At 41.4% G+C, this 25,822-nt stretch overlaps 1 protein-coding gene across 3 annotated transcripts in view; it reads left to right on the top strand.

Annotated features, from left to right (window-relative positions):
- LOC148481555 (alcohol dehydrogenase 1-like) overlaps positions 1 to 20,774 on the top strand; it is a 52,569-nt gene extending 31,795 nt beyond the window's left edge. For all 3 annotated transcript variants that reach the window (XM_088453207.1, XM_088453206.1, XM_088453205.1), the window contains 2 exons: positions 14,916 to 15,054; positions 20,608 to 20,774. In XM_088453207.1, the coding sequence (XP_088309333.1) occupies positions 14,916 to 15,054; positions 20,608 to 20,632 (164 nt within the window). In that variant the 3' untranslated portion in view covers positions 20,633 to 20,774. The remainder of the gene's footprint in view (positions 1 to 14,915; positions 15,055 to 20,607) is intronic.
- The last annotated feature ends 5,048 nt before the right edge of the window (positions 20,775 to 25,822 follow it).

The raw sequence follows: 25,822 nt of genomic DNA, 5'->3' as shown, positions 1-25,822 counted from the left end.
GTTAGGCACCCCCCAGGGAAAGGTTAGGCTAGGGGAAGGTTAGGTGTCACAAGGGGAAGGGTTAGGTTTAGGCTGCGGGAAGGAGGGGTTAGGTTTAGGCACCCCTGGGGGGAGGTTAGGGTTAGGCACTAGGGAGGAGGTTAGGGTTAGGAACCCGTAAGGGAGGGGAGAGGGCAGGGTTAGGATACTTGCCACCGGGCATCGGGATCTCCTACGGTCGGCCTTCCACTGTTGGAATTTGAACCAACAGCTGTTGAGCCGTCGTTATTTCAATCCCATTCCCTAAAAGATATATCAGGACATCTGGCTGTGTGTATGGGTGACCCACCGTCTGCCAATATACTTGCTGCAGGGACCGCCAACACTGGCAAATCAACTGGGTGGGAAAATTTAAATGCCCTCCCAGTTGTGATGTCAGCCCAGACACATCGAGCGGCCAATTGGTAAGTGTGCATAGCTTACTAATTGGCCGCTCCGATGGTGGATGGTGGATTGGTCATCAAAGTGTGTACCCAGCATAAGGAGCCACAATATTGACCTAATGCAAAAGATTGCGAGATGTGGGTAGCAGCAAGATTTCAGTGCCAATTTTTTAAAAGCAAGACATGAATAAAGTACAGATGGAAAAGACACCCTTATAAAAGCATATATTTACTGCACATGCACAGTGTTCAAATGTGTAAAATTGTGGCTTTGCATTGTTAGTGGTAAATCCTTAAGTTGCATTACTGGGATGGGTACAGGATCCTTGGGGGCCAGGATGCCCTAAAACGGGAGATCCTAACTCGCTTGGGAGTCACCTCATTTGTTCGTGCCCTATGAGTCCACCGCTGGGAGTTCCAAATGGAAAAGTCTCCACGCTCACAGATGCATGACCTCGTCCATCTAACCACAAAATGGCTACAGCCTGAGACGCTGACAGGACCACAGATCGTGGAAAAAGTCGTGATGGACCGGTATCTGCAATCACTACCTGCAACTCTGCGCAAGTGGGTGAGCCATGCAGACCCTAAGTCCGCAGACCAGTTAGTTGAACTGGTGGAGAGGTACGTGGCAGCTGAGGAGCTGATGAGTGTGCCACACCGAGCCCCGATGGCGCATCGGCGAACTCCCATTGACACTGGTAAGACTGTTCCAGGGGAGAAGGGTGCTGGGCGGCGGAATGTACTCAAGACTGGGGGTGTGGAACCTGGAGATGGGCCAGCCAGGCCAGGAAGGTTCCTACCCCATTAAAAGACTAATATTAATGTAATTCAATGTTTCTGATGTGGTGGTTTCGGCCATATTGCAGCTAATTGTTCACTTACCCCTGAACCTATGCAATGTGATACTGCTCATGTCAACCGCAGGATGTCTTTCTTTGCACAACCAGCCTGTACTGCTGACCGGCAGGTTGAGACAGACAAGCGCATGTTTATACTCACTGTAGGAGGCAATTGAGTAGAGGCTCTGTTAGATTCTGGTAGCCTGGTTACACTTATGAAAGCTGAACTGATGAACCCTTTGAAGCATAAGGGGAAAACTGTTGGTGTGACCCGCATACATGGGGATACCCAGTATTATGTTACTGCAGAAGTGAACATAGAAACACCATGTGGTTCCGCGATAGTCTCTGTGGGTTTGGTACATGGCTTAATGTATGATGCAATATTGGAGAGAGACTTTGCTCACTTCTGGAAGTTATGGGAATGCCGATTTTGCACAGACGTAAGTCACCCTGACTCGTTTGAGAGGGTTACTGACGTAGTCACAGAGTCAGATGTTCCTTTTTTCTAGTATGATTGACGAACTAGAGAATGTGGAGCGTGATGGTGGCTCACCAAGTGGTGTGCCTCCCACTGAGGTGGGGAGTGTTATTGAGCCTGTGGTTCACCTGCCTGATCTTGAGGTCAGGAGAGAGGTCTTTGCCGTGGAGCAGTTGAATGACCCTACTCTGGTAAAAGCCAGGGAAAATGTCAAGGTGATCAATGGTAAACCTATAGACCCCGATAGTCCTTTGTCAAATTCTCACATGGCAGTATGTCAGGATTTGTTGTATCAGGTGACTAAGAAGGGGGAAGATATTGTGGAACAATTAATAGTTCCAAAAGCATACAGAAGAACAGTGTTAGATCTGGCCCATGGTCATATAACTGCAGAAAACTACTGAGCGAATTGTGCAGAGGTTTTTTTTTGTCCGGGGTCCATAAAGAGGTATCTGACTATTGTGCATCCTGCCCTGAATGTCAGTATCATGCTCCAAGGCCACATTTCAAAAGTCCCCTGGTTCCGTTACCCATTATTGAGGTTCCGTTTGAAAGAATAGCTATGGATTTGGTTGGGCCATTAATGAAATCTGCTTGTGGCCATCAATATATTCTGGTGATAATGGATTACGCTACCAGGTACCCGGAAGCGATACCATTACGCAATACATCAACCAAGACCATTGCTAGAGAATTAGTCCATGTCTTTAGCAGGTTGGGAATACCTAAGGAGATCCTGACTGACCAAGGTACCCCATTTATGTCAAAAATCATGAAGGCGTTATGCCGCCTGTTTAAAATTAACCAATTAAGAACCTCTGTGTACCATACCCAGACCGATGGGTTAGTGGAGAGGTTTAATAAAACTTTAAAACACATGCTAAGGAAAGTAGTGGACAAAGATGGTAGAGGTTGAGATTACTTGTTACCTTATATGCTGTTGGCCATAAGAGAGGTTCTCCAACCCTCTACAGGGCTTTCCCCTTTTGATTTAGTGTACGGGAGACATCCAAGGGGGTTACTTGACATTGCCAAAGAGACATGGGAGGGGCAGTCCAGTCCTCATAAAACAGTTATTGAGCATGTTTCTCAAATGCAAGAAATAATTGCTGCTGTGGTGCTGATAGTAAGAGAGCACTTGGAACAGGCCCAACAGACACAGCAGAGGGTATACAACTGCAATGCTCACTTACGCAACTTTGCTCCTGGGCACAGAGTGTTGGTATTGGTTCCCACAGTAGAAAGTAAACTTTTGGCTAAATGGCAAGGACCCTTTGAAATCTTATAATAAGTGGGGCAGGTCAATTATAAAGTTTACCAGCCGACGAAAAGAAAGCCAGAACAGATATACCATGTAAAGCTTATAAAACCCTGGAAGGATAGAGCAGCACTGTCAGCCGTCCGAGCCCCTCCAGTAAACCTAGGGCCCATGGTACCCGAAGTGACAGTGGCAAAAATCCTGTCAGCCAGTCAACAGCAGGAAGGTATGGAATTTCTGATCAGAAATAGGGTGCTGTTTTCTGACCAACCAGGGAAAACCATGGTCATCAAACATGACAATCACTGACCCAGGGGTTAAGGTTAACCTAAAGCCCTATAGGTTACCAGAAGCCCAAAGAGAATCCATGTCGAAGGAAATTAAAAAAATGTTAGAGTTGGGTGTAATTGAAGAATTGCATAGTGAGTGGTCAAGTCCCATTGTGCTCATTCCAAAACCCGACGGGAGTGTGCGATTCTTCAATGACTTCCGGAAATTGAACAGTGTTTCAAAGTTCAATGCCTACCCTATGCCTAGGGTGGACGAACTAATTGAAAGGCTGGGGACAGCAAGATATTTAACTGCTCTTGACTTAACCAAAGGGTATTGGCAAGTGCAGTTAACTGAGAACGCCAAAGAAAAGACAGCTTTTTCTGCACCAGAGGGGTTGTTTCAATACAAGATGTTGCCCTTTGGGCTACATGGGGCACCTGCTAAATTTCAAAGAATGATGGATAGGATTCTCAGGCCACATAGACAGTATACTGCTGCTTATCTGGATGATGTGGTCATTCATAGTCCTGATTGGCAGTCTCACTTGCCCAGAGTACAAGCAGTGTTGGACTCCATCTATAAGGCAGGTTTGACAGCCAACCCAAAAAAGTGTTGTCTGGGGATGGAAGAAGTAAAACATGTTGGGTACACCATTGGCAGAGGTTTGATAAAGCCACAGCTCAATAAGATTGAGGCAATCCAAAACTGGCCACGACCCCTGAATAAGAAGCAGATGAGAGCCTTCTTAGGGATCACTGGGTATTATAGGAGGTTTATACCCAATTTTGCCACCATTACAGTCCCACTGACTGACCTTACCAAAGGCAAACAGAAAGTCATGGTGGAATGGGGTCCTGAAGCAGAGAAGGCTTTCCAGGAGTTAAAAATAGCATTCTGTACCCAACCAGTTGTGATGACCCCTGATTTTGACAGTTTGTTGTACAAACCGATGCGTCAGATGTAGGCATCGGAGCGCTCCTGTCCCAAAGAAAAGAGGGTGAAGAACACCCAATTTTCTTCTTAAGCCGGAAATTAAATATACATGAAAGAAACTATGCTACAGTTGAGAAAGAAGCATTGGCCATAAAGTGGGCGTTAGAGACTCTCAGGTACTACTTGGTGGGAAGAAAGTTCAGATTGATCACTGACCATGACCCTCTGAAGTGGATGTCAGAAAACAAGGACAGTAATGCGAGAATAACAGGATGGTTCTTGGCATTACAAACCTTTAAATTTATGGTAGAACACAGGCCAGAAAGCCAGCTGGCCAATGCAGATGCTTTGTCATGAGTCCATTGTTTGGGGGCTGTGGTTGTTCCGCCCCACACGTTGAAACAAAGGGGGGGATATGTGATAGAAGCACTGGTAAAGTGGTCAATGGCAGGTACATTTGTCCTAGGTTTTTGGCCTATGTGTCCTAAAAAACCCCAGGAGAACTCTGTTTTGTAAGCAAACCAGAGTGTCGGCTTTTGGAAAAGCCGGTTTGGGTCCCCTGGGGGTGTGGATGTGAGGAGAGAGAGGGCTCCATCCACAGGCCACTCCAGGTTTTGGACCTTTCAGCCTGGTAGCAGGCTCATTAGGGCTTACAGCTGGAACTGGCTGATATAAGCTGTGTTGAGTTGTAGCTGAGTGTCTCACACCTGCAGAAGTAGGCATGCAGGCTAGCATGTCCAGAGACACTGTTATGACAACCCTGTAAGGACTGTGCATGTGCTAGTGTTGACGGTGTGGGCAGTAGGCTCTACCGTCCTGGTAGTGAGGGTACCTACTGTTTAGTTATTGCCCAGACTGGCTAAGATTTTGGTTTATGATTTGTTATATTCATGTGGCACAATAAAGACTGGCGCCGACCAGTTTGTACGAGACTTGTGTCTTGTTTCTACGGCTGCTGTGTGTGTAAAGAGGTAGTCCATCTACCCCAGGAGAGGGACCCTTATCCCGACCGTGTCACACACTATATATATATATATATATATATATATATATATATATATATAATATTATACACTACCATTCAAAAGTTTGGGGTCACCCAGACAATTTCGTGTTTTACATGAGAACTGACTTTTATTTATCAAATGAGTTGCAAAATGAATAGAACATATAGTCAAGACATTGGCAAGGTTATAAATAATGATTTTTATTTGAAATAATAATTTTGTACTTCAAGCTTTGCTTTTCTCAAAGAATGCTCCTTTTGCAGCAATAACAGCATTGCAGACCTTTGGCATTCTAGCTGTTAATTTGTTGAGGTAATCTAAAGAAATTTCACCCCACGCCTCCTGAAGCACCTCCTACTTGATGGATTGATTGGATTGATGCATCATACATAAACAGATGCATCTAGTAGAGAAAATGAAAACAATTAAAAACCATAATATAAACATATTAGTATCCATAAATGTCATGTTTTAAACAGAACAAATTAATACTATGGCAGGAAAGTGATATTGACCCCCCTTATTACTATAAATTACAAATAGCATTGCAGTCAAAGGTTCTCATTTAATGGTGCATACACACGATCAGATTTTTCCTTCAGATATGAACGATAACGATTTAAAAATCGTTCAGTCGTTCATATCTGAAGGAAAATCGTTCATATCTGACATGCCTGAACGATGGACGATCAACGATGCGCGTTCCCGTTTGTCAGATAACGATATCTGACATCTGATGGGTTTGCAGTCAGACTTGGACGATTCCATTCATTTTAATGCAGTCAAAAATCGTTCAATCGTTCAAATCGTTCAAAACTTTGGTAAAATCGTTCAAATCGTTCAATCGTTCAGTCATTCATCTGACAAATCTGACAAGTCTGACAAATCTGACCGTGTGTATGCTCCATAACTCTTTGGGGGCTATAGTGTTTAACTGGAAAATCCATCTGCATTCTAATTTGAGAAGCATTTTGTTTCTATCTCCCCCTCTTATATTCATGGGAACATGATCTATAATTTTAGAACGCAGACTTGCTACACTGTGTTTTGCAACTGCGCAGTGACGGGCTACAGGCTAATTGCTAGCCCCTGTATTGAGGACAGCTAGTATAGCAGAGCGATGGTTCGCCATTCGCTCTTTAAATTGGCTTCGTGTTTTTCCCACATAGCATAGACCACATGGGCATGTTAGCAAATATACTACAAACTTCGAAGTACATGTCAATGGGTAATTTATCATGAATCTTTTGCCTGAATGTGGGTGATGGAAAAAATTACCAATCATCATGGAACTGCATGTGAGACAACCTAAACAACGATAACACCCTGGTTTCTGTGTAAGAAAGCTGGTATTAGACAGTTTTTTTTTTTCTTTTTTAATGGGGCTTTGTCCTATTTGACTAATTTGTCTCTCAAATTAGTTCCTCCTTTTATAGCTAGGCATGATTTTGCTGTTCAATAATAGTGGTAACTCGGTGTCAGTATTAATCAATGGCCAAAGTTGTTTGGCTTTCTTTACTGCCGAGGTCGTACTCGTGGTAACCGTGTAAACCCAAGGAATTCTAAGGTATAGCTGTTCTTGGTGTATTTTGGGGATCAATGTCTGTTCTCTAGGTATTGAAAGAACTCTTCGTTTGGTGTCCTCCAATAGTTTTTTGTCATAGCCCCTTGATCTGAATTTATCTACCATCAGTTGCATATCTTTCTCTGTTTGTTGTTCTTTACTTGTTATGCGTTTAACAGGTAATAATTGGGAACATGGTAATCCCTTGCGCTGTGATATTGGATGAAGACTATCATTCCTGAGAATCGTGTTCTCCTCAGTACCTGACTCTCAAAATCATCTTAAATTGTATCTATGGTTTATAGATGATTTACTAATTATCTGGAAAGGAGAGAAGTTCATACTACAGCAACTATTGGACAAACACAAAAATTCTGGACATGCAGCACAGCTAACTTCTAACATTCAATCTACAGTAGTTCAGTTCTTGGATGTCAATATAACATTAAAAAATAATCAATTGACAACTACATTATTTGTAAAACCTACTGGCTGGACCGTTTTCAGGGCATAGCCACTTAATTCACATAGATGTTTTTTATCACTTTTCTAATTGTTTGTTTATTATTCATGTTATTTTAATTCTTTCACATTTCATTAACACTTATTGATTTATTTATCCTTACACATCTATCCTTTACACTTCACTATCACCTTTTTCCCCTTTTCGTGTGATGCCCTGGGGATGGTCCTTGGCTGGAATTTTTGGGGGTACCTTGCTTCTAAAAAGTGAACTCCTTAATGTTAGGGACACCAGTATAGAGGAGCCTTGATGATGGCCTGGCGCTTACTCATATATTTGCAAATGTATGTAACTAATACCTCTGAATCTCTATTAACATGTAGGATTTAAGTATTTTTTGTTGATATTGCTGCAGTGTGCTGGAGGGCAAATTCCTATTTTTCATGGTTCATATATTGCAAAAAAATTGTGAGATCTCATAAAAAAAGTAAGCTGTAGAGGTGCATGCACCTCTTACCTTTTCCTGCGCTCCGGTGTAGGCAGGAATCTGCAGTGGATCATGGGTGGGTGGGGGTCAAGGCCCCGATGTTGCTGCTCCAGCTGTGTGTGCGTTAATCAGCTCTCGATGCATTGGGAGGAGTTCAGTCTCTGGGTATTGGTGGTTGTAAGGGGTCCAGGTCCTGTACATTGGCAGGGGCTCTGTCTGTAGATGTTGGTGTGTTCATGGAGTCCAGGCTGCAACATACACTAGTCAGCCCTGCCGGCAAAGCTTATGCCTACAGAGCAGAGTTTACACGAGGACCCGGTGTGTACTGCTTCTTAAGGGTTCTGTGACGAGGGCAGGATGTGACAATGCGCAGCCTAAATTTAAGAACATTCCCCACACAACCTAACCCTAACCCCCCCCCCCCCCACAACCTAACCTTAACTCTTCCCCTAGTGCCTAACCCTCCCTCTAACCCTACTACTTACCGTCGGTCAGAATTATCGAACTGGGATTTCAACTGCTGTCGGAATTCATGTGCCGGTATTCTGAGCACCAGCATCCTGACTGCCGGGATTTTGACTACATTCCGGACAGACTGGGTGAGACACAGCTGAGAAACTGCACAGGAAAGAGCAGCACCAATGGTATGAGTGCAGTATTGCAGCGGATTATGACAGTTGTACAGTATCTGCTGATGTGTCCACTGCTAATTCTTTTGTAACCACATGAACACTACTGTACTTCGCCTAAACTTGCTTGCCCCTGTGTACCACTGTTCCACCTCTAGATCTTGATGAGATGAAAGTCAGTGATACGCTAAAATATTTATAAATATGTATGTGCACACACTTTTAATGTGCAAACAGCACAGAAATTAATATACTGCACAAAGGAACAAGAATCAAATTGTAAATTAATTTAATTCTATTTTCTGCTGTACAAAGGGTTGGCTGTCACAAATTTGCAACATTGTCACAAATAAGTAAAATTAGGAAATCTGTAGCTGTGGGTACATACTGTAGCAATTTCAGTTGTAGTGTATGGTGAAGAAAGCACAGTGAGAGCATAGTCTTCTGCATTTTTATTGCATTTGTGAGTCTGCAACTCACTGATAGTAAGTAAAATATATATTTATTTATCAACCTAAAGTCATATAAATAATTATCAACAAGTTTAAAAAGTTGACAGGCTTTTAAAACCTTCTGGTATGGAATCTGTATGCAATAGCGCCGGCCGCATGGCCGGCAGCTCGAATCTCTGCAGCATGAGGCCGACAGAGGAACAGATCCTGGCAGCGGGAGCCCGACAGCGCTGGAAATCCCGATTGTCCCCAGGTAAGTACTAACTAACTTAACCTACAACCCTAACCCTCCCTTAGGGGTGCCTAACCCTAATCTTCCCTCCAGTGCCTAACCCTAATCACCCCTCTAAATGCCTAAACCTAACCCCCCCTTCGCCGCTGCCTAAACCCAAGTCTCCCGGGGGGGTGTCTAACCCTAACCCTCCCTCCCCCTATCCTAACCCTAATTTCTGGGGGGGTGCCTAAACCTAAGTCCCCCTGGGAGCCCTAAACCTAACCCCCCACCCCCATGGCTGTCCGCTCGCGGAGCCTGGCATCCCTTCGATCGAGAGGCCGGGCGCCGGTCTCCCGGCGTCGGTAAAATGACATCTAGACGCCGGTCACTTCACCCTTGCTGGGAAATGACAGTCGGGAAGCCGGCTGTCGGTATAATGTCAGCCGGCTTCCCGATTGCATCCCGTTAGTATCTTAGTAGAAACGAGCGGACATGCAGTGGAACTTGCGTGAATTACATTTTGTGGAGCAACAGGCTGTTTTGCTGAGATGTTTAGTTCTAGCAATGCAGTCTTCAAAATCTGCTGTTGAAAATAGATGTATATACAATTCCGTTAGCACACACTCGCTAAACTTTGTCTACTTGTGAATGCCCCATTAGCACCCAGTTACACACTTTCAGCTGCAAGTGGGGATGGGACTGAATTACACCTGGATGATGCATAGAGAGAAAACATGCAAGATCTATCCACAAAACTGACTTTGTTCATCTCTGCATCAGCCCCAGTACCTGTATATTCCACATTTCGTGGACAGTATAGTCTATTAAAGAGCTGGGACGATGACCAATTTATTCTGCTGTGTGAAGTGTTTGGAGTATGGAGAAGGGATTACTTAGAGACAATTACAGTAAGCAAACATGACATTCTGTACCTTATCAGAATGTCTACAAGAATATTTTACCAGGATGACGGGGTTATTGTGCTAACTAGAACAACCTTGTTGTGAATATGACATACCACCTACCCTACAGAAGAATCAGGCTAATATGGGATCCTCCTTGTATATATGTATAAGTCTCCATTTTGTACTTTCCAAAGTCAGTCTCGTCCTTTATTATTTTACTATCTTTAATTTTCTCTTAAAGAAAACAGATGTCTGAGCTCTCACAGAAAAATGTGCTACGTTATTTATTCAACATGTAATAAACAAACTGACATATATCCAGCCAAAACATGTTTCATCATGTTCAATAAGTCTCAGTGAGCACAATATTAATCAGTTTAAGTGAACATTCCTATAAAGCAGCATTTATTTCATCATAGTTTTATGTTCTAACAGCCTTAGTTACATTTTTTTAATATAAATTCTTAACTCCTGCGTACTCTCCATCTTTATTATATTTGAAAAAAAAATTGGAATTACTGATCATTTTAAACAAAGAGTCTTTTTAAATTTAAGAGCAGTATTGTTACTTAAGTGTGATCTGAGTTTGCTGCGCTGCCTCCATCATTAGGCCCTTAGCACCTTAATATTATTATCCATCCTCAGCAAATATTATAAAACTACCGTATGTCATTCAGCAACCAAAAATATATTAGTAGCTGGAGCTCAAGAATGAATGTAGTGACAATTTTAGGCTTACTGAGTGAAACATTTGTGATGACATGTTATTATACTGGTGATGTTTGCTTCCTTTTCCACTTAAACAATCTGACTTTACTGTTTTCTCTTTTTTTTTTAATAACAAAATTAATTGTTTGCTTTAGTCTCAAGGAGTGTTACCAAGACTGAGAATATCCTTAGTGCAGTGTGCTCTATATTTCAACAAGTCACTCAGAAACTTTAATAGACTTGTGTGATAAAAGGTTGCACATTACTACTATGGCTTAGACACCATAACCCCTACCTGTCTGTCAACCAAAATAAAAATGTTTAGGATAGATAACAGAATGTATGCCTGTGGCCTGAGGGAGGGAAGTGGTGCTTCTATCTCAACATTTTGTTCAAGTCCATCATTAGTTTTCTTGTGATCAATATTATGGCTAATAGCTATAAACCTTTTGTTCGACCAAATGGAAAGGACCCCCTAACACTGACACTTTAGAAAAACTTTGAATATCTTTATTCCATTAAGTGAATGCACCTGGAAATGTCCTACTGCATAACATGCTCCTGGATGGTGCAAAAGGCAATCATTTGAAATATAACCTGAGACATGGTTTTCACCGGGATGTAGTCGGGCAGAATTCTGCCGGCGGGATCCTGATGGGCCAGAATGCTGACAACTTCTAATAGTATGTATGAGGGTTAGTTTTAGGGTTAGGTTGGGGTGGGGAGGGGGTGTACGTTTTCAAAGGCATAACAAATGTAGTCAATTTGTGGGGATAACAAGTGTTATTCAGCAAACCTTAGTACATACCACTGTAATTTTAGTTTGTACGTCTGCTAGACCCTACACGAGAAATTATACACGTAGAGAAAGACCCTCAAACTGCAACTGTTTTTGTCCACTCTTTAAGCTATGCAATATAATTCAAGCCATTGCCCCTTATGGGGTGTAGTGCTAGACATTACTGACTTGGGGGATTTCAAGGTGGAAAATCATCTCCAGTGAAATTTAAAAAGCTCATGAAGATAAATGTTGAAGTCTATTTTGTAAGCAGTAGTGCTTGATATTGACCCAACATGCTTATGTATGAGCCTTGTTTAACCTGTTTTATAGTAATGTTTTCCTCTCCTCCCTCCGCTTCCAAAATCCACAAGTACTGCATTACAGAAAGTAAGCTTCTTTTCATACGTCATAAGGTGTATAGGATTTCAGCTTGGCAGAAGCATGCTCTCCACTATGCCAACTACATCTCTCTCTGTGTTATCTGTCTTAAGCTGGCTTGTTTGTGGAGACTGGAGTCATTTCAGAACAAGTTTAGTTTTATAGAGTAATACATAGAGAAATTGTCTGTGTACTGTATGTGATCTGTCACTGGGTAACCTAGACCCTTGGTTTCTGTTATATAACACTGAATGTCAGCCAGAAACAAAGAGGAGCAGGACTGAAGAAAAACCCTACAGCAGTAAAACTACCTTTCTTTATAGATGTCACCGAGGTTTTTTAATGCTTGTTCTTTCATGGACCAACCATACATTCCACCAATAGAATAACTTATAGTAGCTGCAGTTTCTTCTCTCCTCAGTTTACTTATTGGCCACTAAGGATCACTTAGGACTGTGGAAAAGTTGTAGCCCACAGTGAAATCATTCTTTTGTGATGTGCCTACTTGTTTTGCAAATGCACACTGTTCTATGGGTAAGCACATAGGGAGTCATTCAGACCCGGTCGCATGCACCGATGTGCTCGCAACCGGGTCGATGGGTTGCGGCCCCCTCTGAATGAGGTCTATAGATTTGGGGACCCAGTTGGCAGCATCTGTGCAGGTACAAAAGTTTTCACTGTTTGATAGAATAAATTGGGAGGAGAAAAGGTGCTCCTTACTGAGTCTGGGTACGTTGCTGCTACAGTGCATTATTTTGCACCCACATGTAAAAGCTACATTTCACTCTGGAAGAGTTGAGATTTTTAAATGAGATAAAGAGGTGGAGAAGCTTAGTAGTTTTATATGTATCATGTGAGCAGTGCTAAATGCAGTTACTTTCTATCTCATGTCATCCCATATCCTCAATAATGCTGACATTAAACTCATACATTGTTCAGTCATTAATGTAGCTTTTTACAGATGTACAAGTGTTTACATTGTCGGTTCCCTAGGGATGTGATATGAAAGTTAACCATTTTCCATGAATCTTTAGGAAAACTGGGACTATGTGACCAGTGGCGTAACTAAGGTATTTGGAGCCCAGGGCAAATTTGAAAATGAAGCCCCCCCAGTATGTGTGCGTGCGCCACAGTGGCACGCGGCGAAAAATGGGCATGGTCACAAGGGGCGTGGCCACTAAAAATGGGGCGTGGCAACATGACACACCCCTTTCTTGTCACTGGGAACGTTTCTCTCCATTTGCACCTTAATGCAGTGCCCCTTATACAGTCCCCCCTATGCAGTGCCCCTAGTAGTGGTCCCCTTTATGAAGGTCCCCAGTAGTACCCCTTATATAGTACCCCCAGTATACAATGCCCCCAGTAGTGGTCCCTCTTATGCAGGCCCCCAGTCGTGCCCCTTATACAGTACCCCCAGTAGTCGTCCCCCTTATGCAGCCCCCGATTAGTTCCCCTTATACAGGCCCCCAGTAGTGATCCCCCATATGCAGTGCCCCTTACACAGTTCCCCCTGTAGTAGTCCCCCTTATGCAGCCCGCCATTAGTTCCCCTTATACAGTGCCCCCAGTAGTATCCCCCCTAGTAGTAGTCCCCAGTAGTGGAGGTCCCCCCCTGAAGCAGTGCCCCCAGTAGTAGTACCCTCCTTAGTAATAGTCCCCCCCCCTCCTGATAAATATACATGGAAATTAAACGATAAATAAAAGAAAATTTCTTAACTGAATCCACGCTGCCGCCGCCGTCCGCACGTCAGTCCTCCTAGGCTGGCACGCTCTGCATTATGGGAGAGATGTCATGACGTCTCTCCCATTATCCACTGCAGGAGCCGGAAGGGAGCCAGCTCTTGCAGTGGGCGCTGCGGCTGCTGGAGTCAATGAGAGTCTATCTGACTCTCATTGGCTGCTGTTTAACACACACATCGTCGCCAGCGCTGGTGGTGATGTGTGTGCAGCAGCAGCAGCAGCAGCAGCAGCCAATAAGAGTCTGTCTGACTCTCATTGGCTGCTGATTCACACACACATCGCTGCTGCTCGGCAGTGATGTGTGTGCAGTATCAGCAGCAGCCAATGAGAGTCGTCTGACTCTCATTGGCTGATGGTTAACACACACATCACCGCCAGCGCTGGCGGCGATGTGTGTGTTACTGCACAGCCTGAGCCCGCCCGCCTGCCACCCTGCTCCTGGCGCTATTGGGCAATCACTCAGGGGGAGGGAAGGGGCTGAGCTGTGCAGCACAGGACCGGCGCTGGGAAGCCTAGCGCCGGTCCTGTGTAAATGTGTAGTGCTGACCACACTCACTGCGGTCAGCACTACACTGGCTAACTAGGGCGGGCCGGTACCATGGCTGGCGGCGCCCCCCCCCCAAAAAAACCCGCGCCGCCGGTCTCACAGCTCCAGGGCACGTGTCCCGCTCGCCCTGCCCTAGTTACGCCACTGCTGACCACATACAATTCACCACATTTTTGGTTCTAAATATAGGAAACTAGTTATAGGAATCTATGTTCTTATTCTGTTTTGAAAGTTATAGAATTATCCTAGGAAACTGAAGCTCATGGAAATTGTTTTCTCCTAAATGTAAGGCAACCACTGGACCTGCATGCAGTGGGGCCTTAATGTAATTTCTGCCAGAAGCTTCACTTTTTCTGAAACCTGCCCTGTGCCTGCTACATGTACTATACAATATTGCAATATTTTAGATTTTTTTTCACACACTGGGGCTAATTCTAAGTTGATAGCAAAGTAATAAAAACAAATAGGCAAAACCATGTTAAACTGCAGATGGGGGAGATTTAAAATGTGCAGAGAGATCTAGGGGTTTTATTTACTAAGAATTGGGTTCTAAAACTCAGTACTTCCAAATCGTGTTTATGCCTGAAATTTAAAAAGGTAATGTTTTTACCAGCATACAGTAACATGAGTAGTAAAAGCACTGCATTTTTCAATTTTAGAACCCAACACTTAGTAACTAAACCTCTTAGATTTGGGATGAACGTGTCCAAACTCAAATCTAAATTGCAGTGTAAATATAAAGCTGCTTTTCTCCCAATTCAGAATAAGCCCCTATGTATCTACTGTTGTGATGTTTGTTTACTGAACAAGATTCTTGATCTGTATTTATCAGGCTGGAAAAGTAAGGACTGCGTCCCCAGACTGGTTGCTGACTACATGGCAAATAAATTTAATTTAGATGGATTAGTTAGCGACATCTTGCAATTTGACCAAATCAATAAGGGTTTTGACCTGTTGCAATCCGGGGAGAGGTAGGTAATATTAATAATTTGTAAACCATATATGTAAATGTATTGGTTATAAAGTGAGTTAAAACACACACACACACTTCCCACTAGAGTTAGCACTTTTAGCTCCAATTATATACAGAATATACAGTATTTGGGTGCCTCTAGGTCTTGACATGAAATATAAAAGCAAACCGAGTTTATGGGTGTTGATGTGCAATATAAGTATAAATGTTAATTACACAAATATCCATGTAAGAGAAAGCAGTTGTTTCCAGGGATCACCAATCCTCCAAAAGGAAAAAGGGACTCTGTAAACAATCTAAAACAGTGCTATTTCAGATTGTCATGTTGCACTGTAATTTGAGCCCATTATCCGTGGCACAATTGCTCAAGCTCCATCAGGATGGATGGTGATTGCTTGTTCAGAGAAGTTTTTTTAAATGGTGCCACAGATGCTCAATTTGATTAAGATCTGGGTTTTGACTGGTCCACTTCAGGACATTAACCATTTTGGAGTTAAGTATCTTCAATGTGTTTTTGCTGTTTGCTTTAGTTCACTGTCTTGTTAGAAGATAAATATCCCAAGTACAAGCCCTCTTGTAGACTGCAGCAGGATTTCCTCCAGGATTTCTCTGTAAATTTGTCTTGTTTCTCAATTTTTTATCCAGTCCCTGCCTTAGAGAAGCATCCTTATATCACCACTGTGCTTTACTGTAGGGATGTGTTATCACTGTGATGTGCAATGTTAGGTTTGTGCCAAGAATAGTGCCACGCTATATGGTTGATTTCATTTTTGGTCTCATCAGATTATAGTATCTTTCTCCACATGGCAATGTCTCACAAATGCCTTTGGGCAACCTGTAGCTGGGCTTTTGCCTCTGTGAGTTTGTTACAACAAGGGCTTTTTTTCCCTCCACCCCATACAGGCCAGATTAATAAAGCATGCCTGCTATTGTTGTCAAATGCATAGTTACTCCTACCTCTGTCATGGAACACTCCTTTAGAGTTGCCATTGAGCTGCCTAACTACATCTCTTTTCATCCAGACACTCTGTTTTAGAGGATCACTGTTCTAGGCAGATTCACATTATCTCCATTTTGATGTCAGGGACTTAACTGTGCTTTTGGTTTCATTCAGTGCTTTGGGCATATTCTTGTACCCTTTTCCTGTTTGTTATTTTTCACTGGACTTATCTGAGATCTACTTGGATCTTCTTATGTCTTCACTTGTAGTCTTTGCTTGGAAATGGACTAACTACCTGGTGGAGCTTGCAGAGACAGGAGTATTTATGATGCCGTACTTTCATACCCCTTAACCCCTGTGTGCAACAGGTAGACTGCAATAAACTACAGTATGTGACTTGTTAAGAAGTTTGGTTACTTCAGAGGAAATCTACAATAGTATGGATAGCAAGGGGGTGAATACTAATGCAATCACTTACTTTCAGATTTTTGTTCCAAATATAAAATAGTTTGATTCATTTTTTGACACAATATGGAGTATTAGTGTTTATTAGTGGGAATAAATTTAAATTAAATCCATCATGGTTCCATGATTTAACACACCAAAATGGGAAAGTGCCTACGTAGGGAGAATAGCTTTCATAGCCACTGTAAGTGAAGATTTATATTCTCATAGTATAGATTTCCCATATTTTATATAGCCCCAGTAATGATCTGTATATTGTATGATATTCCCAACCTTCTTATTGTCAGATTACCTGAGGAAGGAGAGCAGTTGAGATGGGGAGTGGTCCATTGATGATATTTTTCAATTTAAAATGTAGAGAAATATTCCTGCTAGCTTTGACAATAAAATGAAACCTAATTGATATAAGTGGGACAGTACCGAATTAACTCTAAAACTGATAGGACTTTTGTATACATGTAGTATTGCAAAAAATGACATCCAGTTTATAAATAACAAAAGAAATAACAAAACATTAACAGCTATACAAACTATAAAAATAAAACTTTTTTTTTTTAACTTGCATGTTTTTCATATACATACATCCTACAGTATCTCAATGTACAATAATAATCACCCCTGCATGCATACTTAGTAAAAAAAACACACATAAATACTGTATGTACATACATACATACATTTATGTATACACACAAACTATGCTGAAAGGAGACAAACTCCCTATATAGTCACAGCACATACACTACTTAAAAGTGCACTAGATACACACAAATGCATAAATATAAACATACAATCTAAATAAAGCTTGCATTACAATAACAGAAACAGGCACATACAGTTCTTTACAGTAAACATTTTATAATTTCTGGCAACAATGAGGCCTTGTTGATGGTAAACTATATAGCATAAATTCAAACTGCAGTATATAACAATCACACAATCTGATAGCTAGGGAATATGTACCATAGACTAGAGATGTGCTCAGACCCCTGTATATTGGTTCTAAATAACTGTCGTGTTTTGGATTTGGGAAATCCACCCTAAATTGTTTTGGTTTGGGATTTCTTTAAAAATTTACAAAAACAGCTAAAATCGTGTTATCTTGACCTGTTTTTGTTTTTATAGTATTATTAACATCACTAACATTAATTTCGAGTCATATCCAATAAATTTTGACCATCTCACAACTCACAATATTGTTTTCACCAACATTTGCTAAAGGCTGCAGTGAGCTGGCTGGCTGGCTAAACTAAGCAACAGAGCAGTGGGACAAACTCATGGCAGTTTGAAAGAATATAGCACATCTATGAAATATAGTGGCACTGCAGTGGCAGCCAGGATGGTAGTTTCATAAACTACACAACCCTGCAGAATATTTTCATTAATCAAGAACTAATAGTCTAAAAGAAAAAGCCTATTAGATAATATAATTTCTTATCAACACACTTCTCCAAACAGCAAGGGCCAAATGTAATAGGGTGAGAGTTTAGAAAATGAGAGTTTTGGTCAAGTTTTATCTTCAAAATGGGAAAATATCTGGATGAGATTTTAAATCGTGAGAGTTTTTTGAGTCTGAAAAACATGCAAGTTTGCTCTGTTGATTTGTTCTTAGACTATATTACATTGGGCGAGTTTAAAAAGTTTGAGAAAACTCTCACATTTTCTAAACTCTCACCTATTTACATTTGGCAGCAAATCACGTGCCTCGGGCCAGTACAGGTAATAGCTGCTGGAGTAATGTCTAAAAGAAAACTAGATCACCATTAAACTTACTCCAAAAAGCAAATTACAAGCCCTAGGCCAGTACAGGTGAATCAAGCCAGAGTAATGCTGGGTACACACTGGCCGATATATTGGCTGATCAATTGATCGGCCAATATATCGTGCCCCCGTCGGCCAGTGTGTACAGACGATAGGTCTGTGAACAACGTTGTTCAGACATATCGCATTGGCAGTACTGCATAGCCAATGAACAGATATGTCTGCAGATACGCCCATACACAGGGGTGCAGAGAAGGGGGGGAGCCGCGAGCGGGTACTACTTACACAGGTCCGGCACAGCTCCCCATCCACAGCAGCCCAGCACATGCTGCTGTGTGCTGGGCTACACTGGGAGACTGTCCGAAGCTGCTAAAGCAGCAGACCGAGCAGTCTCCTATGCCAAAGAAAGTTGGGACCTCTCAAAAATGGGGCCACTCCTCCTGGGGTACAACCAGCCTTGGGCTGAAATCCCCTGGTGGCATTGGGTGTAGGGTTAATGGCTAAGAGTGGACACTGCCATAGCAACAGTTTCCATGCTCTCAGCCAATCAGCGCTTTCCCATTTATTTCTATGAAGTGACCAGGAGTAACCTGTCACCCTGCGATGGGACCCTTCATGGGTGACAGTCTGGCATTTTTTTATTTTTCAAAGATCCTGTGGATGCCTTCATGGATTGAAGAAGACATGATCCATGCACTTTGTAGGTTAGAAATTGTAAAAAGAAGGATGTGTGGGAAAGTGTTTTCTAATAAGTGAATACATATTTGGTGTTTGTGTTTTATGTTAATACTTTTTGCAGGTGGACTACAAATGCTAGCAGGTCCTTAATGTCTGGGCATTTTGGCACTTGTTGTTCCACAAGTGCCGTCATGGCAGGGCAGACTTGCTGGGATTTGTAGGCCACCTGTAAAGACCAATATTTACTCTTTCATTAGGGTTGGTTGTCCTTTGGGAGGGGGGACTACTTTTTTTGGGGTTCACAACTTTCTGAGGGATTTCAGCCCTGGGCTGACCAGTTTGGAGCTGGGTAACATTATGACAGGGGGATCCTGTGCTGTGTCTCATTCAGGCCAGTGCTGTTATTGGAAAACGGGAAATCCACACAATTTTTTCCCCTATTTTCCAATACCAGCCCAGGCTCGAGGGCCAGGGCTTGCTATTGATATTGATATGGAGGGGGTTCCACACATTTTTTTAATTAATAATTTCTTCAATTTTAACACAAAACAAAGTTCATATTGAACTGTGCAGCCCACAAAATCGGAGCTGTTTCAGGGAGGAATAGGAAGTAGGAAGTACAGTAGAAGGAATATGACAGGGAGGGACTTACATGCAATACAAAATATGCAAGATCCATCATTTCCAGGATTATGATGTTTTGTCTCATTTTAAGAACCAAATTTGCTAGGAGAAACCGAGCCATGCCTTGGAACCCCAAAATTTGGTTTTGTCGGATTTCTCAGAATCCGAACTGCTCATCTCTATTATACAACATATGTTCCCTCATTCATTGTGGGAACACAATCGTCAAAGAATGGTAAATATGTCCAGTCATGGACATTTTCCACTATGCAGTTTCTTCTTATAGGCAGCAGGTATCAATTGGTCATTTATTTGAAACCTTGCATCTCCAGGAAAAAGGTGTCTACATGACAATAAAACAGCACTAATCTACAGTATTAGGTCCAGCATTGGGCAAATATGTCTGTAGCTGCTGGTTTTCCTTTGTGATAGTACTGATTATTTAGATTACATATAATACTACAAAAATAACAAGGTATTATCCTTTCATAGTAGAGGTGTCCTAATAATCTAGTTTTCTATTGAAATCAGGTTAGGAATCTATTTATATAGAACTTGTAATAACTTAAAATCTGTATTTTTGTTGCAATACTTTTAGTAATGCCATTAATTAGTCATTTAGAACTCATTTTGGAGCCTTAGCAAATATCCAACATCCAGACATGTAAAAAGTTCCTAAAAACGGAAACTAAGTGATTTCCTGTTTGGGTATAACATCCTACACACAGACATTCCTCTGTCTATATTTACTGTGCATAGCACAAGTAGGGAAGGACAAGTCAATATTAAATGTGGTTATTACATTTTTGTACATTGTATTGGAGAAAAAGCCCCCCAAAATACCCAAAATATCAACCATTCCAAATAAAATATACCTCTTTCACTTATTTTACTTTCACCCTAAAGATCAACTACTGAAAGTCGATATGAGCTGCAAAAATGAGTTTAGATGTTTTATTAACTGCTAAAGTTTAGAAAGTAAAAACTATTCAAACTGAAACTTACATATGTTTATTACTAATTTCCATGTAAACCTATTTATACTGTATACACTTCTGACTATTTTATTTGTTTCTTTGACAGCATACGTACGATTTTGATGTTTTAAACTAGAGAGCTTCCTTGCACTGGTGTTATCCATATCCTGTATAATCATGTTGAAGACCGCGGATGAAAATCAAATGGAAATTTTAAATCTACAACATTGAGTTTTTGACAGTATGATTTCAGCTGATATATTACATTTAACGTCATCAGACCTTAATAAAAAATAAAATAAATCATGTTGCATTTTGTTTGCAGATGTTTTTTGTTTTTCTTAGAAATAATTATTAGATTATACTCAGACCACAAATTAACAATACAAACAATGTGTGGCAATCTGAAAGAATGATTTCTAAACAATGAACTAAATAATGTATTTACATGTGATACAAACTGGATTTTTTTTTTTGTCCCTCTAGATACAGATTAAATACAATGGGAAAAGATTATTTGCCTATCAGCCCATTTTATCTAGAAGTCAGGAATTAGAATTGTTGTAAAGTTGCTTTTATCTCAATACGGTACATTATATTACTCATCCAAATATGAACTATATATTTATCATTAGGCTGTACACAATCCGAAAAAGAAAACACATATATTTTTATGGGGAACAGTCGGGAAACCGGCAGACGCAATGCGGACCGCTGGCTTCCTGACTGCTAAATCCTGGCAAGGGTTAAATGACAGGCATCGAAATCTCGACGCCTGTCATTTTACCTACACCGGGAGACCAACGCCCGCCATCCCGATCGAAAGGATGCTGGGTGCGGACAGCTGCGGGGGGGGGGGGGTGAGGGTTAGGTTTAGGGCTCCCGGGGGGGGGACCATTAGGGTTAGGCACCCCCCCAGGAGGTTTGGATCAGGCTAGGGGAAGGGGGGTTATGGTTAGGCACTTGGGGGGGAGGTTAGGGTTAGGCACCCCTAAGGGAGGGTTAGGGGGTAGAATAGGTTAGTTTATACTTAACTTCCGACGATCGGGATTTCCACCTGTGTCGGGCTGCCGCTACCGAATCCCATACATGCTCTATGCAGGGGTTTATTCAATGTATTGACAAATGACACAATAAGGACAAATATATGGAAAAAAAATAAGCATAGAGGTGCTGATTTATCATTGGCAGCACTTTAGCCCTGATGAGCATAATTTCTTATCGCTGCATATTGAGTCAATGTATTAAAAAATAAAGTCTTGCAGAAACATAGACCTCACGGGGACAGGCTCTCACTGGAGCCTGTCCCCGTGAGGTCTAAAAATTAAAGTGATCACTATTGTTACTCTTCAAACTGGAATTAAACAGATGGACATACTGTATATAGGGAGTTTTACTTGGATGATACACCTGTAAAACCATAACGCAGATGTCCTAAGGCGAGCTCAGGGAGGACAGAAACCTCCCGTGGAGCAGAAGGGCAAAAAAATATATAGAACTGTCTGAAACAACAATATAAAAGGAAAATAAATAATTACAATAATATCATACTGTTATAAATACCAGATAAAGTACAGGACAATTCAACACACAATCTCATGTGAATATATTTGACATTTCACTATCAATAATAAAAATAATATTTCATTATTAAATAAAGAACATAAATAGACAAACTAAACCTGGTGAAAGCAAATTAATGTATGGTAAGTAAGAAGATAAATATTAAGAAGCAAATCCCCCACCTCAGTAGAAAAAAATATCTATCTAATCTAATTTATCTATCTAATGTATATCTATCTATCTTTTTATCTATCTATCTAATTTACCTATCTAATCTATCTTGTTTATCTAATTTATCTATCTTCTAAACAATTTGCAGTTGATATTTTTTATAGTAATATCAGGGATTCTTTTGAATAGATCATATTATGTATTTATTACAATTATGTCATTACTACTACTAGGCTTCTTTATTTGAATTGGAAAGCATTCAAACTACCTTGGTAGGTCTCTTTACTGATATTAACCTGTGGAATTACTCCCCCTACATCCTAAGGATTCTGCCTTTGAACCTCTATATACCCCTGCCTATACCTTCTAATATCCTTCCTACAAACCTCTAAGGATGATGCTAATTTGCGTATGCACTTATACAGTAAATAAAGACTCCAGACTTAGAACCTGTGGTTCCAAAGCACAAAGTATTATTCAAGTAAAAGTACAGCAGTTACATGCTATGATCCTCATATAATCTTAGCGCAAAGAGATTATACAGACCCAAGTACAATTATACATACGCAGTGCTCTCTGGTCCAGATGTTAAAGAAACCCCTCGTCAATCAGCATTCAGCACAAAGACTAGGAACCCAGGGTCAGAGCACACATATTTATACCCCCCAGAAATAAACAACACAATAGAGAAGTTTGTTGCTAATACCATTGGTCCTAAAGGAGAGGGCATATGTTACGAGGCATTTAACAGGTTGATTCAAATAGACACAACCCAGCCTCTAACAACTGGGGTTCTCTGGTTTCCTGCCTCATGCAACATCCTAACAGTTGTTCATATAATGTACATTTTGTTGCTTGAAGTCTCTGCGGTCCATAAGTTGAGAATGCATGATGCGATCTCCACACCGATGGTACCGGAATACTGTTGAAAGAGGACGCATCAGTACAATACCAATCACGGCTTACTTATCATGTATAAAACCTTAGTTACCAAATAATCTTTATTTCACATAATGAACAAGCTTAAATCTTATACTTTAAAGCTTATTAAACCTTTTATGTGAATATGTAATGTGTAAGTATGTGGGGTGTGATGTAAAGACGCTAGTTAACTTGGGGCAGATGCATGTGCATGAAGCTAATAAACAGCAATTTCATACAGGATCTTATGCATTCGCTAATATGCGATTAGTTAACAGCGCAATTGTGCGTATTAATGTGTGTATGAGAAATGGTGCACTTAAATCTCACTTAAACTAAGTGAACACCTAGCAGTGTGGAATACTGAGCCTTACAGTTCCATGACTTGCTCATGCCCCAGCAGCCCCCACCATTTTCAGGCTCCAAAATACAGTTTTTTCTTCTCCCAGGGCCTGTGTGGATGCAAATTAGCACAGCTACAAGACTCAAACCTCAGATAACACTCTTAGCTTTGAAGTTATTTTATTGTAGGAAGCCTGCTAATGTAAGGTGCTACAAACGACCCTCTTGCTGTATTCGAGCAGGGCCACCTGGAGTGAGAGCAGACGTTATGTCCAGGAAGCTTGTCTACACAGGCTAGTTGTCACGTGGCCATTTGCTCTGTTTAGCTAATGCTATCCAATTTTGACATACTGTACAGCCATTTCTGAAATATATCCTTTAGGGGAATTATAATAATATACACTTTATCCAGAGCACCCAAACTACATAAAGTCATGAAATGGGCTTTTGATGAATCGCCGTAATTTATGGCGATGGTCACAGATGCAATCGCATGATGCTAATAGTAATATCGCCATATATACTAAAGTGTGAGCTTATCTAAAATGGCGCTTAGGCAGCCATTCGCAAAATGGTGTCTTGCGATCTCATTTCCAAGATGGCATCTTGCGGCCAGTCGCAAGATGGTGTCGCTGCGATTCAATTTTAAACTGATCTTGTCTCAGCCAATAATCCAGTTTCAACAATCCCCTCAGTTCTCTGTCTCTTTATCTTATTCTATATCAATTTATTATTGTATATTGGGCCTTATTAGTGCACTGCTAAACAAAGATTCCCGATGATCGGGAATCTGCGTAGGCACATGACACGTAGGCACATGCACGTCATGCCTCCTGCTGCAATAGTATATCTGCACAGACCGAATTGCAAAGCTGCTTGCGAGCAGCTATGCAATTCCATCTGTAGCTGAATCAGGCCCATTGTTCTGTGTTATAAAAAGCTTACTAGTTGATGGACTCAAAGCAGAATATAATTTTTATTTATTATTTGTACTTTTTATCAGTGTAGTGGAAACATGCTTTCAATTGTTTCATCTGTCAACCAAAGTAAAATGGATAGGGTCCACCATGACCTCACTACTAAATACCCCCCACCATCAAATACAGTTAATATCCCCAACAATAATTTAACACTCAACCACCAATGAATGATTAACCCACCCTGAACCACTTACCTTATTCCAACTGGTGCTGCAGAGGCATACTCTTCTCTTTGCCTCCTGCACACATCAGATGGTGTTCAGTTCATTTTATGCATGTCCATCAATTTCTCTTAGGAGAAAGGGGGAAAGAAGAGGAATAATGGGTGATTATAATTCACAGTTACAGTACATGCATTCAAGTGGCTGGTCCTGGGTAAGAACTACTCTAAACGGAGCTTAGTCACCACTCCCCACTTTTTTGTGAACAGCTCTCTTTCTTCAAATGCATAAAAATAACATGCTTGGCCTTCATCTACAGACGGACTAGTTAATAGTTCTATTTGAAGCAGAATTTAGGAAAGGGGCTATCAAGCAATATATAGGCAAGTCTGTGGTTACATCCTTTAGTGGTATCGTAATAAATGTGATTCTAAAAATGATATGAATAGAGATAAGCGGTTCAGACTAAGAAAAATCTGACAGAACTGAATTTAGGGGTACCAAGTAGAATCAGGTCAATCTGTGCACCAAAATTGGATCTTGTAACAAGGCAAAATTACATTTTCCAGGAAAACTCAGATCTCTGTGTGTTTTCAATCACATAATCCAAGCCCAAGGTGAAGCAGGTTATACTTAATTTCCACAGAATTTTCTGTGCTCGCATGCTTTTGACCACATATTAGGGCACTGTGAGGATGCTCATTTGATAATTGCACATGTAGACAAAGGATTGCTGTTAGTTAAACTTGATGATGATACCAGTGGCATGCGGTGAGGTCAATGGCTGGGGAGGCACACATGGAGATGACTACTGGCAGCCTGTCTCTCCCCCTACTCACTGTAACTCTCCCCTCATCACTGTGTCTTCTCTTGCTGCTGACTGAGCTCCAATCTCTAAACACTGCAGAGCACTTCCTGGTCACATGACACATCCAAGGTGTCCATCAGTACTCAAGGCATATCCCCCATACTCAGAGGCATGCCTCTATTAGCTTTCTTTCTGTGCAGTTTACTGCCGTTGGTGTGGCCCTGCCCCCAGCTCTGCAAGCAGTATCTCACTAAACAGAAGGGAGGCTGAGCTGTTGCTGCCTCATCTCTCATCTCCCTACAGTCCAAGGGAGCTCCACAAAGCTGGTGAGTGTTAACTATAAAAATGATTACAATAAACAAAGAAGATGTTTAT

Source organism: Taudactylus pleione, unplaced genomic scaffold (genome assembly GCF_031769625.1).
Source record: "Taudactylus pleione unplaced genomic scaffold, aTauple2 ptg000573l, whole genome shotgun sequence".
In the NCBI taxonomy this organism is placed as follows: domain Eukaryota; kingdom Metazoa; phylum Chordata; class Amphibia; order Anura; family Myobatrachidae; genus Taudactylus; species Taudactylus pleione.
The sequence above is the reverse complement of the archived record's forward strand: the minus strand, read 5'-3'. Positions and strand labels throughout refer to the sequence as shown.